Source organism: Gordionus sp. m RMFG-2023, chromosome 3 (genome assembly GCF_954871325.1).
Source record: "Gordionus sp. m RMFG-2023 chromosome 3, tfGorSpeb1-WG-v2, whole genome shotgun sequence".
Classification (NCBI taxonomy): domain Eukaryota; kingdom Metazoa; phylum Nematomorpha; class Gordioida; order Chordodea; family Parachordodidae; genus Gordionus; species Gordionus sp. m RMFG-2023.
The window spans coordinates 35,009,205-35,027,659 of record NC_088777.1 but is presented as its reverse complement, the minus strand read 5'-3'; the positions used below and the strand labels follow the sequence as shown (position 1 = coordinate 35,027,659).

Here is an 18,455-nt window from a genome sequence, read left to right as displayed (position 1 = left end):
TAGAAGATATTCGATATCATTTACCTCACATTATTTAATGTTTAAAAAAATATAAGTTTATGTAAATACGAGTTATATAATATTTTTGTTACTGAAAAGTGTCACGATGATAGTAATACTAGGCTTAATATAATATAATCAGGTTGAAATTCGACACAATAAATTGAAGGGTTCATACCTTTACTTCCAGATTGGCAAATGATCTTAATCGACCCTTCGAAATCATAAAATTCCAATAAACATATAAAAATCAATTCCACACCATTTTGCATTTTAAATATAAATCAATAAAATGTTTATAACTTTATATAATTAAAATCTTATAATATATAATTATTTAATATTGGCAAGTTACATATAATAAATATACTCTGTTAACAAAAAATAAATTGCTCAAAAATAGTATATTCAATTTTAAATCACACAAGTTACAATTTATGATAAGATCAAAACTATATGATAGCAAATTAATCTTTTTATTAGTTTCTTCATTCAAAATTACATTTTTTCCATTTCAACACAATAATTATCATCGACTTGGTTTTGATTAGAGACATCCTTAACTATAATCAAGTGATTGTTACTGCTGTTTTTAAGGTTGGTTGTTATTTTCTTTAACTTTTGATTCGGATCATCCAAAGAACAAGCTATATTAATTTGAGTAAAAGAGGGAGAAGCCACTAAATTGTTGGATAATTTCCCCATATCACCACTCGTTTTATTCTTCATTATCGAAACCAGTTCGTTCATTAAAGATTGTTGCATTATTTTCGCTTGAGAAGCTAAATTTTAAATTAGTTGAACAAGTGTCATAATAAGTCATATATTTTTATAAATACTAAAAGAATATTTTGACAGCCCATAAGATTCTTATTAATTAAATTACTATTAAATCTAACCATACGTGCTCTAAAATTTAATATTTTATAATGTATTATGCGAAATTTGAAATTTTGAGAAATAATAGCACATTCATGGTAGTAAATATATTAATAAATTACTATTCAAAGAGGGACTCGATCTGACAGAATTTATATTGCTATCGTTGATATCACTTGTGATTGATATGGTTGGAGAGATGGGTCCAATCACTGGAATATCTTCTTTAAGTTTTTGTTTATTTTCAGTAGCGTATATACTTATCTTATTGTTGCAATCGACTTTCCTCAACTGTTCTTTCTTGTGTTTAAGTAGCAAAGGTAATTGATCTTCGTAATCTGAGTTTCTAGCTTGATTAGTTACTACAGTTGTATTTACTTTATGTTTAATACTATTGCCACTATTCAGTATAGGAGCATCAACATTTTCATTTTTATTGACGGGGTTATTTTTAATACCATTGATTATATCACTTATCGCGCTATTATTAACATTGCCATTAAAAACTAAATGGTTTTTTTCTTTATATTCGGTGTTGATGTTGGCCTTGAGAGAACATAATTTTGGCATGGACTCATGGTCTATTCGCTTTTGGTATCTCCGAATGTTTAGGTTATTATTATACGTCGGACTGCTATTATTAGCATCAGTTTTACAATTGTTGTTATCACTCATTGAAAAGTTAAATTTTTGTGAGGGGCTAAGAAAAACTCTGGAAACTTCTAGTTGGGTAGATGTGTTTGACTTAACATCTTTAGATGGGAAACGAACGTTTGGAGAATGTTGAGATGGCGAGATGAGTCTGGTTGCCATAACTGAGTTGTTTTCTAACTTGGTTATTTTTGGAGAATCCATTCTAAATTTCGTATTTATGGAAAGAGGTATGGTTTCTATCTCTTCCTTCAATGTGTCTGACTGAGATGTCAGGTTAGAATTATGAAAATTAAAATTGTAGACACTATTAATATCAATAGCCTTTTTCTTGATTATGGAATTCAAAGAACATTTTTCGCCTTTGAACATACTAGGTTTCAATAGGTTAGGAGTAATTATTGTAGCAGAACCAATTTCTTCCTTTTCTAAAATATCTACAAATATACAATAATACAGATTTTATGAATTAGAATTTTACTTGGTATTTCCTCTTGGGAATCAGCACAACTCAATTTAAGATTGCTTTGCATTCTAACATTACTAATTTGATCGTTAATCCCATTTTGCCTATGTTTTTTGTCCAAATGCTCGAGATTAAGACACATATTTACATTTAGATCATCGCCAACATCGTTTTCTAAATTATCCAATTTGTTGGGTGACATAATTTCGTTTATATTGTATTTATTAGGCGACATCATCTTATTTTGGATGTTTTGGGAATATCCTTTGCTTAGATAATTTAAGGTTTCTTTAAAAAAAGTGGATGAAAAGTTTAGAATCATGATAAATTTAGCATTCTAAAATAATTATGGTTTAATACTTTTAAATAAATCATATTTACTATGTTCAATTAGGCCTTCGAATGTACCGCCAAATCTTCTATAATCATTTATTTTTCCTTCTTCAATTTTTTTCGAAAATGTATTCTTTACTTCAGATTTTTTTTCCCTTGGGTTATCTGTATATAAAGGAAATATTGTTTACAAATATAAAAATCCAGAGATAAATTCATTTTATCCCATGGCTGAGGGCGCGACTGAAACATAAAAAATACAAAGAAAGATGGTTCTCAGTTATTCAGAGATTTAACAATAGAAAATAATCTTATAATTAACTACATAAATTTGTTTATTTGCTATCAATACTTTACATAAAAGAAATTAGCGATCTGTATAGGGCCTACGTTTTCAATCCCAGCCCGGCTCAAAATTTTTTTTTAAAAAAATTGCTCGGCCCGATCCCGAACAAATTTATTTATATCCCGAAAAGTCCGACCCCAAATAAAAATTATTAGTCCACTCAGTCCCAATTTAAATATAGAAAAATTTAAAATTTTTTTAATTTAAAAAAAAATATTATACAAATAACAAATATTGGCGCCTTGTTTCTTGAAAGAATTTTAAACTATATCAATTTATTTCACAAAGTTGAGTAATATCATATTTAAGAATTTAAGTCCGATCGGGCCAAACAGATATTATTTTTTAAATAGACCCGGTCCGGATTTGCAGATTTCTAAAAGATATGATTTAATTTTTATGCTATACAATAAAAGAAAACCTATGAGGATGAATGGCCACAATAAAATGGGAAGTATTTTATAGATTATTATAAAAAATTTTGATCCTTTCATTAAAATTATATAAGTTTTAAAAAATTCATAAAAGTCAGAAAACTTTTGAAATTAAAATTTTTTAAAAAATACCTTTAAATATTAAGCGAAAATTATCGTTTGAAATATATATGTTGTATTCCATATTAAATCAACCAAAAAAAGTCGATTCTCAACCCGACCCCCTTCGATTTTTTAAAAAATTTGTATGATGGTAGTATATACACTAACTAGTAAAAATATAAAATTTTAATTCTCAACTCAGCTTACTTTATGAGATATGGCCATCTTTAGAAACGCGGAAATTCCAAAATACACTATATTTAATTTTAAATATCTCAAAAAGTAATTAAGCTAAAGACATGATTTAAATTATTAAATAGTTCTAAAATAGCTCTTTAATATGACATAAAAAAATTTTTTGTGAAAAAAAGTATATTACCAAAAACCGGAAATGGCTATAAAATAAACATTGCTCTTTTTTTTCTTTTAAATTTTTTTTACAGATAGACATTATACTTCTTAATATTTGTACAAAATCCTAGATTGGGACGAGTATTGGGCCAAAAATTATTACACTTTAAATATAAGTAGTATGGCTTAAATCCTATATTATACTAAATGTATAGTAATTTAGGAAACAAATAAGAAAATTTGTTTGGGATCGGGCCGGATATATTTTTTTATAAATCTTTCTGGCCGTGTTAGAAAAATTAGGCCCTATGCAGATCACTAGTAGACATTGTGTCATATTTAGCACATAAGTTTTGCTATTTTATTTTAGAAGGAAAATAATTGTAAAAATATGTATAACTTTATTTAGCTAATTAATGGGAAATTAATATTTTAATAAACATATTAACGTTTGGCCATTAAAAATATATTTTCAAGATTGATTTCCATTCTTAAATATTCTACGTTGCTAACAAATATATATTTAATTCCCGGGATATTGATTCTCGCATAATTATATAAGTCAATAAGAGTTATTATAGGATTTTCATGAGGACGTTGCAGGCTTGCTCTAGCCGCCAGCCTCTTAATAATTCCCCCTAAACTATCGCAAGGAGTTTTGCCATGTGCAGTTGCAAAAAAATGTCATTCTGCCTTGATCCCAAAATCATTAAAATGGTTGTAGAGGTTTACAAAGTTTTTTTTGTTTTTATACTGGGTGACAGCTCCATCAGAAAAATAAAATATTATTGAAATCTTATCAAATCTTTCTTTCAAGAATAGAAATAATTTTATTTGAAATAAATGAAAGGAACAAGTATTGTGTTTGAGACAATCTGATATAATCACGTAACTTAAATGTTTGATGATATCGCCTTCGCGATAATAAATCATAAATGGATGAAGTGTTGCCTGATTATTAGTCCAATGGAAACCCTGAGCCTGATCTTGAACTACAAAAGCGTAGTTCTCTGCAAAATCGGATATTAGATATTCCCCATTCTTCAAATTCGATTTTAATGGCTTAAAAAATGAAGATTGTTCCGAGGAATTAAAATATTTAATTTTTCAATCAAATACTCCACAAATTAGTTGGCGGACTTTGTTAAAGTTTCGAGTGTAGTACAGTCAGCTGCCAACCATTGTTTAAATGTTATATAACCTAAGGCATTTTTATCAAACATAAGTGTAGTCCTTCTTTTTCCAAAGTGCCGGGACACATTTGGCATTTCCTCAAGTAACAGCAAGGCTGGGGTGGATTGCATAGACTTCGTGCAATGTAATGTTTATAATCTTTTAAGGGAGGAAATGGAAAGTTATGCTGGTTTGCAGTTAACTTATCTAATTTACCACCAATTATAATTAACTTAAAATTAATAGAAGGTAATGTTATAGGGATCGTAGAAGTAAAAGGTAAGATGGGATTTGTTGAATATTTTTTAAATTTTTTCCGGCAAGAACTATTTTGATTAATTGATAAGCTAGAATTCACTTGTATCATCCACTATAAAACACCTCTAAGATCGTAACGTACTGAATGAGATTTTATTCGAAATGGGTTACAGCACTTTACAGGAATTGTAGACATTTAAAATATTATTTTTTTAAATTAATAAATAAATTTAATTTTTAGAAAAATGGTTATGTAAAATTAATCAATAAAAATGACGACTGTTCCTGTTGGAATTTATTTTGAATATTGACTTTATGACAAATATAATTATTTTATTTTAATTAATTATAATTAGATTAAAATAATCTTTAAAATGAAAATATATTTCTGACGATCAAAATAATAATTAATTGTCTGGCAATGAAAAATAAACTTCATCATTCACAGAGTTGCCAGGTCAAATCTCGAATTTAAGAAGAAATTTTGGACGAATATAATCTTTAGGTTGGGGTGAAGAGATTATTGAGCTCACTTTTTATTATCATAGTTGTTACTTTATTACTTAATACAAAATCTTATTATTTATTCCTTATAATGCCTCCAAATTAAGGCGTTTTGCGTTATATTTAAAATAATACAATACAATTTGATGAATGTTGTTTTGAGTTTTTTAACATTTAAAAAATGTAAAATAATAAGATTTTTTAGGATTTTAGTTTTAATGCTATTATTCACCTTTATTGCCCACTTTTTTAAAAAATAATTACTCTATATTTGGTATAATATAGGATTTAAGCCATACTACTTATATTTAAAGTGTAATAACTATTGACCCCGTACTCGTCCCAATCTAGAATTATGCACAAATATTAAGTATAGTGTCTATCTGTAAAAAAAATTTAAAAGAAAAAAAAGAGCAATTCTTATTTTATAGCCATTTCCGGTTTTTGGTAATAGACTTTTTTTTACAAAAAAATTTCTTATGTCATATTAAAGAGCTATTTTAGAGCTATTTAATAAAATTTAAATCATAAATTACTTTTTGAGATATTTAAAATTAAATATAGTGTATTTTGGAATTTCTGCGTTTCTAAAGATGACCATATCTCATGAGGTAAGCTGAGTTGAGAATTAAAATTTTATATTTTTACTAGTTAGTGTATATACTACCATCATACAAATTTTTAAAAAAATCAAAGGGGGTCGGGTTGAATCTTCAGTTGATTTGATATACAACATATTTAAAATTTTTTCCATAATATATAAATTTATATTTAGGCAACGATATTAAAAATGGTTGAGCTTAGAGGATTATTTGTAATATTTTGATCTTGTAATAAAATTTGATCATTAAGCTTAATTTTGACTTGACATTAAAAGTTGGGGACCAATTAAATAATTATAAATAGAAAACAGCCTTAAGAAAACACATTTATAAGATTTTATATTCCAGACAGATACCTTTCTTCGCTTTAAATCGAGTCATAATTTTAGTATATACTTAAAATTTAAGGTATTTAATGACAATCTATTTAGAATCCATACATTCAGGACTCGATCAATTGAAAATGATAAAATTAATATAGAAAGAATTTTGTTTTTTCTCCAATAAATATTTCCTAAACATTTAAATAAATATGATTATTTATTTTTCATAAAGCTAGTGTGCAGCAGTAGGGAAGTTAACCCAATTTTAGGTGGTGTGTATATGAGAGGGGATTATTTCCTAGTCTTTAAGAGGCTGAATATATATAGTTTATATAAATCGATCCTAAATTTTACAATCATTAATTTAATATTATAGCATATTTTAAACTTGTTGATGTCAAGTCTAACAATTCCCGCCATGAAATATGTTTCATTTTATCTTGACACAAAGGCCTCATACCCGGATTTATGCCTAAGAAGTATTCCAGCACCGACTCTAAGGAATCTAACATTGGATGCTATTCAAATTATATAATTAATGCGATTTTTTCTTAATATTAGAAATCATCTAATGTTGTTAAATGGCTTGTTTGAACCAATTTTTTTTAAAAAAAACTCAATATTTCAAGAAATATATAATGCAGGCCTCGAGATATTGCTTATAGATCGACAAATATTTGGACATCTATTAATGAAATCTCGAGGCTTAGGCAATATTTTTCTGGTTAAAATATTAAGTTGGCTGTTTTTAAAAATCGGCTCAAATCGAGCCATTTAACAAAACAAAAATCATCTATATTTTGTTTAAAAGAATATAATTTAAAAATAATGAAATCAAGTAATAACTCATAAATATGATCATTTGCTAAACATACTTGGCCTATGACCCTAAGTAAATATTTCTTCTCGCCGGAGTCAAAGGAAAAGCTCGTTACTTCATAATGCCTGATTTCTGTCACCCTTTAATACCAATATTATTAAATTTAATAGGTAACTATTTTAAAAAAGGTTTATATTTTAATAACAAATATTATGATAATATTAATCATAATGTTAAAGTTAATGTTCATAGTTAAATATTAAGATAATATTAATGATAATGTTAAAGTTAATGTTCATAGTTTAACTTCGTCAGGGGACATATTATAAGATAATATATAACAAATATTGATAAAATCATCGTGAAAATATTTGCTTACTTTACTATACTATATCTTTCCAGTTTAAAATAGGATCATTTGATTGTTTATGAAAAAACATAACAAATAAAATAGTAGTTAGATTGAACCCATATAATATAAGATAAATGATTAAGAATCAAGATTCCAGCTTTAAAATATTATCATGGTATCTAACTACTAATCAATCAATGTAAATACTAAAGTTATTAAAAAAAATTTCAGGATATTTAATTTTTTTAAATTTGTTAAAAATGAGTAAACATTAGATTTCTTTCAATCACATAGCCAGTTTCAACTCCATTTCATTTATTAAATTTAAGATATTCTTTTACCCTTTACAATCGTAACGTGCCGAAACAACATAGTTTCCATCATAACTAGTGCTTTTTCTCATCAAAACATTTCCATATTCTTTTCCCAAGGTTAGAATCGCTTCAGAACCATCTCGCGACAAGTTCGGAAAATACCAACTTAAAAAAGAAGTAAAATAAATTATAAAAAATTCCAAGTACATATATTGGAGGAGGGGAGGAAATTCTACATAATTCAGATTTTCTCATTTAGACTGAGATATTTAAGTGAGGTGCAGAGAACTAAGAAAATATAGAGCATGAATTTCATTGGACTCATAAAATTTTTGACTTTATTCCTTAACACAAATAAGCATAATTATAAAGGATCCTGGATCTCGTATATATCGAACTAGGATCTTCTCTATTTGGATCCAGCCGATTCTATTTAAATAGCCGGTTCGGCTCACAGGTTTCTATTTTAAAATATTTGGTTTAAAAATTAATGTGAATTTACAATTTTCGTATTTTGCAGATACGGAGGTCGAAATTTTAGGCCGGGATTAAAAAACATTCATTTTCAAACATAGTCAGAAATTTTTTTGGGAAATTTTTGGAACAATCAAGATTTATATTGTTGATAATTTTTCACCCAGGCCCAAAATTTTAAAAATTTTGTTATTTTGAATAATTTTGGCTGTATTTTGCAAACTTTTTTAAAAGGAAATTGAAAATATGAGCAATGAATATTAAACGTTCCATTATATGATTTTTCAACATTTTCTAATTGTTTAATTAATAGAATTTAAATGGACCGACGACCCAGAATATATTTTTTTTAATTTTTAAGCCAGGCCTAGATTTTTAAATCATACCATTTTTTGAGGATTCTATCTTATAAAATATTAGCGATTTGAATGCACAAATCTTCGCTAGACAAAAAATGTTTTTAGAACGGCTTCAACAAGGTATTACAAACGTTTTTTAAAATATATTTTTATTTGGTTAAATAATCGGATAAATGAACATAGGTAAGGTATATGGTATAACTATATATAATATATATTTAATGAAATTTTCAGATAAAAAATTAGTCAACCCCTATAACCATTTATCCCTAACCTCCCCTACGTAATTTATAAATCATAAAAAATTTTCACTATAATAAAAATAATTATTTTTCTATATATAAAATATACTACTGAGCAATACAAATTAAGATAATTTCAAGATTCTCTTCTGTCAAATTTTATTAAGAAGAAATAATTTTTTTTAATGATTAAATACTTTTAAACGCTAACTTGGGTAACTGGCGCCATCAAATACCAATATTCAATAATATTGAATAATGACAACTAATAAATAGAAAATATTTAATAATAATATTTAAAATAGTTAGTCTGTTAAAAAGGTTCTAACTAATTCACAGACCTTTTTAAAGGTTCAGTTAAGGTTCTGGTAAAAAAAGTTAACGAGATTTATTTTGGGTTGGGAAAATATTAATAAGGATTAATACAATTTTAACGATTTCCTTAGGCTTGTGAATCCCTTATTTTAGTGTTGTAAACGGCTCGATTTAAGTCGATTTTTAAAAACGGCTAACTCAATATTTTAGCCAGAATAATATTGTTTTAGCCTCGAGATTTCGCTAATAGATGTCCAAACCTTTGTTCCATCTATGGGAGAAATCTTCAGGCTTAAGTAATATTTTTCAGAATAAAATATTGAATTGGCCGTTTTTAAAAATTGGCTCAAAACGAGCCGTTTACAACACTACCTGATTTATATCATGAAATCTGCCAACAAGGCCTATTCAAAAATAAACACAGATTGAATAGTGCACTTCAATTTACTATTCGCATTGAATCCGAATTAATCGAGTAATTTGTTTTTTATATTGTAAGTATGTTATTTAGTTTAAAATTCGGTTTCTTTACCGACTGTCTTTGAATTTAAAAATATTGGAGCACATTGATTTGAACAATATGATTAGAATTTTTACAGTTGTTTTTAAAGTTTTTATAATTGATTTTTAAAGTATTAATAAGTGTTTATGTTAAGAATTCTGCATCAAGATTACCAGCTTTTTGAAAGAATATTAATATTTCTAAAATAAATGATAAAATTTTACTTGAAATTAAAATATATTTAGCAGTAAAGTTGCTACAAGTGCAAATAATTTATTAAACCTTACTCTTCATAGAAATATGTTTTTAGATTATACAAAGTCTAAAAAATATATAAATGATTTTAGAGTACTTATTAACGATAATGAAAGAAAATTTTTCGAGTGTGTTGAAAAAAATAAAATGCTAATCACCATTCCTGTTAGTGTTTGTTCTTCAGAATGATCATTTTCAAAACTTGTGATCTACATGAAACAACAACGACTAAATTACATTATAAAAAATTTAACTAAGGAAAAGCAGTAACTTGATATAAAAGCCATAATGAGTATGTTTATTAATAAAAATAAAATTAGACGAAGAATATATTATACTAGTCGTTAGCTCTTCAAGAAAGACAAAGAATCAGAATTCTCCTGTGTTTGATGATGGATGAATAAGAGATTTCCGCTTTATTTGATGATGTATATATCAGAAATCAGCTACCTTATGAAATATGAATCCGACATTAATCTGTATTTTGATGAGAGTTAATTCCAAAATTTGCATTATTTTTTATAAAATATGATAATGAAGTATATATTTAATACCTTCACAAAACATTAAAAATATCGATATTTTGGGTTGGTATAAATAATCCTAAACCCAAAGATCTAGGCCCATCCACTTAGAGTGATAATTACCATCACAATCGAAAGGTGTTTTAATATTTTGTGCTAGTAAAAATCCCCACCCCCACCCCCACCCCAGATCTAGATTTGACTACTTAAAGTGATAGTTATTATTATAATCAAAAGACATTTAATTACCTTTTATTAGATTCCCATATCATTTTGTTTTTTGTTTTGATAAAAATATTCCTGATCCCCTCTAGACTAAGTCCAACCCATTAAGACCAAGAGTGAATACCATTATTTTAGTCAAAATATATTTCAATTAGCTTTTATTGATACCCATATCAAATTTTCATTTTTAATTCCCCTCCCCAACCAAGTCAAACCCATGACCAAGAGTGAATTTCAGTCAGAAGATATTTAAATTAGCTTTTATTTTATATCCATATTAATATTTTGCGTTGATTAAAATAAAAATATTACTAACTTCTTAGCTTAGACTTGCTCATAGGGGGGAGGGGGTTGACCTCCTGCTAGATAGATCTTTCGATTAGCTATCGATTGTTACATATATTGGGCTTATATACTTCATAAGGCCAAAAAAGATAACTTATAAATAAATAACAATAAAAGTTGAGAACCCATTAGGGCATGTGAAGGCATAGCCCTAAGCTGCTGCGACAAATGTTCAGTTATCGTATTTAGTGATAAGTTTGATTCCAAATTCGAGTATTATTAACTTTGTCACAAAATATGACAAAAAGATGTGACAAGCCTTTTATTATCTAAGAGTTACTATATCGTCTCAAAATAAATATATAATAAAAAATATTAATTGGTCATATATGCTTTATAATTGAATTCTATTTATACATATCAAAAATAATGTAATAAGAAAAATATTACTGAGAAAAATATCACAGGAAAAAACCCCACCAAATCTCAGAAATAAAAAATCCAGAAATACTAACTACAAGAAAATTGAAAAAACCGGCCCATCAATAAAATCAAATTTTTTTTCTCAAAGCCAACTTCTTTGAGGAGGGTAAGATAATGGTTAATTAGAGCCATATATGTAGGGTTAAAAAATAATGAAACAAATATTTTATAATAAAATATTAAGGTTAAGTATCCAAATTATAATTACAAAATTAGATATGGAATATCATAACTCTTTTCTGACTTTCTCCTATGTTAATCTACAGGGAATAAATAAATAAAAAAGTTATAAAAAATTAATTATAAAATTTTTACAATTATATTCATATTCTGTTGTAAATTAAACCTCTACTTTTATATAAAAAAAAATATACAAATTAAATTTTTAAAAATGTTATGCTACATCTTACGGAAATTTTCTTATTACTTTATTTTCTTATTATATATTATTACAAAAATTATTTAATATATATTAATTTTTTACATTCATTTATATATAAATTTTTATTTTTATATTATATGATTTTGGAAAATTTTATATCTTAAAAATTTATATTTATATGCCATTTAAATAAAAAAAATTCATAAATAATGTTAAAATTATTATAAATATAGCCTTATTAAAATGAATGTTTTATCATTGCAAATGGCGATTATTTTAAAGATGTTTTTTTTAATCGTTGAGCAGTCTATATTAATATAAGTCTATGCCTATGTTATTAGCGGCAATGTGTTTTTTCCAGAAATGTTTTCAACTTTAAATCATTTTTGAAGTCTTATTTTTAAATTTAAAAATCAAAACTAATATAAACTCTAAGTTCAAAGGTTCAATGGCAAAATTATATGAAATTGATAGAGTAGATATTCCAAAAACGGTGAAATACATTTCTGGTAAATTCTGATTCCTGAATTTTAAAAAAATGTGTTCAATTAATGGTTGAAAAAATAACATATTGCCGCTAACACCTATACCAATCTCATGACTATCATGGTGTAAAGATAAAGACCTTTTCTTACCTATTTTTTTGGTTTGATAAATTGTCTATGTATCAAGATCCAGGAATACTATAAACTCCCTCAAAGTATGCTAATTATGGTGTAATTAAATTTAGCTATTATTAACCTGAGAGTTGAATAAAATGTTAAAAATGGAAAATTTATTCACTCTGCCTACACTTAATTTATAATTTCGATGACTTTAAAAAATTTATAATTGATTAATTTTCGTAAAAGTCATTTAAATTTAAATTAATAAAAAAAATATATTTGAATTTAATTCAACACAATCCATTTTTACCAGTAACATGAGCTATAGATATTTAAAAATCTTTAAAAAAAACATCAAATAGGAATAAAAATACTTTAATCACTTTGAATATCCTTCATAGTTTCAACACAAATAGACAGCATTATTTATCAAGAAGATATTCCCCCTTCACTTTTTATTAATGTTTACCCAATAATGCTTGGAATACCCTCCCCCCCCCCCACTCCCAAATCATCATAACAATAAAGTATATAAAATAGTGAACAAGCTATAAGAAATAAACAAAAATATTTAATTAAATAAATTAATTGAATCACATGCGCAATAATATTTTGACTTATTTAAATAAATTATGAAGACTTGTGTAATTATTTTAAAAAGTTGGTGATTCTCCATACTTTTAAGAGCTTGAAAACCCCTATCCCATAATTACAACACTACGCCAAAATCAAGTGTTAAAAACAACAGGTTGGCTAACTATAAAATATTTAATTACAAACCTACTTGCTTTGTTCTTTTACTCTGTTTTACAGTACGTACGAATCGTTGGCATCAAGTTTTAGTGTGAATAAACAGTAACTAGTAATATTATACATCGAAATTAGACTTTATTCTATAGATTTTTCAAATGACTCTAAATTTGATTTGATATATGTAATAAGAGCCTTACCAGAAGTTCTCAACTAATTAGAACAGTAAAGCATTCTCAAATTTGAGGCTATGAAACTTTTTGAGAGCAATTGGCCTCGAACTAATACATAATATTAATGGTGCAATAAATGTTTTATAAATATTAAGAAATGTTATAAGAGATGTATATATCAGCAATAATATAATTAGTTATAAGTAAAAAATTACATAAGAATGACTGAAGAAATATTAATATGTTGGAATGTTCTGTATCGTTTTTGACCCTGATTTTATAAAGGTAGGCAATGATCAAAATATAAATAATTTGAAATTCTTATAACGTATATCGATGTTGGGATAGGATCTAATCCTAATATATCAAACAATAGCAGTTGTCATTAAAGCCAACACGTTATATAAATATATTTGGCCCAACATTGTGCTTTTTATCAGGGAATTATTCAACAACCCCTAAGCCAATGCAATTTTATCCCCCTCAAAAATGTTACTCCCTACCTGTTTATATTCTTTTATCTCCAACCGCTTTTTACCCCACCCCCCCCCCCTCCCACCTCTTACTAAATTAAAATTAGTATTAAAAAAAAGAAAATCCAAATAAAAAATAACCCTACCCCTCTCCGATTTAATTTAATGATGATAGCGTAGTCATAACTGCCTATGCTACCCCTTCCCCAGTTTTAATAGCGATCTTGCGTCATATCCTCGTTCTCCCTGGGGTAGCTAATTTTTTTATCATGCAGTTGAGGTGCAGGGTTTAAAATATAAACAAAACATTTATGATGTATATGTTAGCGTCAATTTTTTTCGGGAATGTGTAATTTTTACTTTAAGTCATATTTTGAGCGCTTTTTAAATTTAAAATTTGGGTTTACAGGAAATGTATTCCAGCATGTTTAGAATACCTATTTTATGTGGGCAGATAATTTTACCATTAACTTTGTCATTTATAATTTATATGAAAAATCTATGGAAGAACTAATATAAATTTTAGTAAGTTCAAAAGTTAATGACAAAATTATCTGAACGTGGGTTAGGTATTTCAAGCATGATAAAATACATTTTCGGTGATTTTCAAATTTAAAGAAACGCGCTCAAAAAATGATTTAAAGTTGAAAAAATATCACATTGCCGCTAACATATATATTATATGTTTATTTTTTACTCATGGTCATGGTCATGAATAATAAATAAATCATTTGCAAAAAAATTAACATACACCAAGGGTTAAAATTCCTTAAAAGAAGAAGTCACGTAAGTTTTTTTTTATTTTTGGATCAATAAAATTGGGTTGTAAAATCTTGATTCTATATCTATAATGCACTCAATAAATTGATTATTTAGATTAATGATTCAGTTGATATTATATATAATTTTTTTTTATTATTATCTATTTTAAGAATAATATAATATTGCATAAGTCATTTAAAGGGGCACTAAATAATATCAAAAAATGGGTACTTCTGTAGATTTATAAGAAAGCTAGTATAAGAGTGTTCGCAATTCACAAATTCATTTCGCCTATCAAAATTTGAGGAAAATTTAGAGAATTTTAAGAAATCTCTGCTATCAAAATTAATATTTAAAAATTAAAAGACCATAATTTTTTTCATAATGAAAGGTAAGTATGTTAAAATTAAACTCATATACAACTCAAAAGCATAGTTACAAAATAAAATCATCTGGGAGCTGGGTCTGCTTTTTAAGATGTGTCTGAATATTTAATTCTTTTTTTTTTCAATTAAGATCCTCATTAATATTACCCGGGTTGGGCCTAAAATTTTCTTTTCACATACCTGGCATGGGTCAAATTATTTTAAAATAAAACCAATTAGGATCCCAATGTAAGATCGCTTCAATTTACTAGTTAAAAAATCACATGATGATAGATTTAAACATTCATTTTATTTACCTTCTAAAACCATTTGCAAAATATATTTTTATGATAAATTTTAAATCCAGGTTAGGCCTGAAAATAGTATTTTTTTAAAAACCAAGGGATATAAAAGAAATGTACAAATCCAGACTCAGATTTCTTATTTATATAGAACTATTATTCTATTTAAGAAATAATAACCCATAAAAGTGATATATGATATAACACTATCCAAATTGTATATATAGTAATAAAAAAAAACTAGAGAAGATATAATTTTAAACATTAATTACATTTATAAGGATTTTAAAAAAATATATACATTTTAATATAATTTTAAAAATAAAATATTTACTTGGGAGACTCTGCAGCTATCCTTAAATCATGACAACTAGAAAATTTTTCTTTCTATATTTTTTTGAAAATTTTATTTAAACGGCTTAAAAAAAAGATATGATATATAAAATTAACTTCCATTAAAAAAATACATCCATAAAAATATAAAGGATTGGGCGAGATCTTCAATCTTTTACTGATAATCCCATTTTCAAAAAATAGATAATCCCTTCATCTGTATAAGATAAAAATTGAAATAAATATTAAATATATTACTGGCAATGTACGTAATCAGGCAATATGCGGAGTGTATTGCCTTAGTCAATATGCGTATTATCTTTAAAAATGTCTGATACATAAATGGTCTTATAAGTATTCTACTCATGGAATTTATTCTCGTCTTATTAGTCTTATTCTAAACAGTCGCTCGTTTAGATGTCTATATAGCTTCCTCTAAATAGCTTAAAAAAAAGAGGATATTAAGATTTATCATGTATCTGCTTTATTTGTACCAAAGGAATATATAAATAACAAAATTAATTTTCTTTCTTTTAAATAGGGTATCCTAGCTCAAAATCTGTTTAGTGGGCTAAACAGAAATATGTTTTAAAAAGAAGACGAAACAGGACACTGCCAAATCATTTAAAGTTCAAAATTCAGTTGTTATGTATTTTTAAACTTGATTGATATCGCCTAAAATGTATTGTAGTGTATGCGTAGTATACCTATCCTGTAAAATTTCAGATAATTTAGCCATTAATTTTTGAGTCATTTACAATTCACATTTTGCCAATCACGGATTGACTAAAATATTAATCTGAAAATACACGTGTTTCCCGATTACGGACATTGTCGATAACACACACAGAATATTATTTAATATAGTATTATAAATATATATATATGTAATTTATAAGGCCCATTCTTGTTTTCATAGATTTTACCTGATCGGATTTCAACATGCCACTCGTGCTTGAGGCCATATGGTCAGCGAATAGGTCACTGGCAACTTTATTGACGACTCTAGTGGATGAGGGCGAATATCTATTAGATGACATCGCCATATTATCAGACCCCAAGTTACAATAGTTGTTTGTCTTTCGAACCATATTTTTAGAAAATTGATTCTTGCCCACGAATATACCCGCTCTTATTATGTGATCCAAGTTATTTATCTCGCTATCCTCATCCAATAAAACGAAACTTTTATTATTATTATTGTTGGTTATCACTGCGGGATGACAATTTTTGGAAGAAATTTTAGGCGAAGAGTGAGATATTTTGGGTTCTTTCTCCGCTTTGCAATGACGAATAGGGGGTGACATGGAACCGTTTAGCACTATGGAGGACCTAGCACCCGGATAATTGTTGATTAAATGATTGGAACAATTGATGTCATTGGAATTGATCGAAGACATCGGATCGGCATGATTCAAAGTTTTGATCACATCGAATTTGCTTTGGAGTTTTTGTTGAAGTAACAATTTTCGCTGACAAAATGCGGCAGACATATTTTTTATTAAAATATTGTCAATTAAAGTTCCTTTTATTTTCAAACGAATTGGATAAGATTGGAGATGGGGCGATTATATCTGGAAGCATTTTTGTTCTATTGCTAAAATTAATGGATGTAATATAATTCTCCCTCTAAAAAAATATCTCAGAAATTTGAAATATGATGTCCTGAATACATTTTCGTTAAATATTTGATTTCTTAATTAAAAATAATTAAATATCCTTTTTTTATGAATAATTTTTTTAAAATATAAAATGCAAAAAGTGAATTGCGAAGTGTCATATCTCAAATGTGCTATCGAATGATATAATAATAAAGAGAAGATATTCATAAAAATAATAATAATTGTGTTTTATCGTTAATTGTTTAATTTATATTATAAAAGAGAAGTATTGTTGTCACACATTTTTTTCATCCATTTTTGGTTCACATGAAATAATTTTTAAAATATAATTATGAAGTAATATTTAAAAAAAAATTTTCTGAATAAAAAAAAATTAATAAAAAAAATGATATATTAGTTTCATCATTTTAATCCTTTACTTGATGGATCCAGTTAAACATTATTTATATTTTTTCCCTAAGCCTGTTTTAAAAAAGGATATTATTTTATAATAAGCTTGGTTTAAAAACGGCTAGCCCAATATTTGAGCCAAAAAATATTAGCAGGTCTAGAGATTCTGCTCATAGACGGCAGAGATGTTTATTAACAAAATCTCGAGGCTTGCGTAATATTATTTTGGCTAAGATCTAATTTAAAATTGGCAAAATCAAGCCTACCAACAACACCTATCTGGTGTTGTTTTATATGGATCAGTTACTGATTTTTTTGTTGATATATAGATCATAAGATAAAATTTATAACTTAATATTATTATTGCGTGAAATCGGTTTTTTCTTTAAGATGGCTAAAGAATCGAGAGTATTTATATTATAAGGAAGTGAGAAAGTAAGGTAGTGCCAGAAATGCTCTCTTTTCAATATCATAAACTTACTCGGGTTCTGGATATGCACATCTCTGAATATTCTATAGTATAAAAAATCTTTTTTTGTGAGTTGACATTATATCTAGGTTTCTAACATTGAAATTAATTTTATATATTCACTTCCCTTCATTTAATATAAGAAAAATAAACTTTTTTTTTCTCTATTTCAATTTTATTGTTGAAAAAATCATAAGTATAATTTTAAATAAACCATTGGGATTGGTATTATCTTCCTTTTGCTAAGACATTTTAAT

The 18,455-nt window shown here is 26.5% G+C and overlaps 1 protein-coding gene across 1 annotated transcript; it reads right to left on the bottom strand.

The window, feature by feature from the left end:
* Window positions 1-30: 30 nt before the first annotated feature.
* LOC135925699 (GATA zinc finger domain-containing protein 14-like) lies at window positions 31-17,428 on the bottom strand. Its single transcript, XM_065461151.1, has 9 exons — window positions 16,644-17,428; window positions 15,719-15,771; window positions 7,936-8,073; window positions 7,298-7,382; window positions 6,811-6,940; window positions 2,378-2,494; window positions 2,012-2,284; window positions 1,002-1,967; window positions 31-782 (listed from the first exon to the last, which is right to left on the bottom strand). Exons 1-9 carry the CDS (start codon window positions 17,208-17,210, stop codon window positions 499-501), a joined length of 2,613 nt encoding a protein of 870 aa, XP_065317223.1. The 5' UTR covers window positions 17,211-17,428; the 3' UTR covers window positions 31-498.
* Window positions 17,429-18,455: the final 1,027 nt, after the last annotated feature.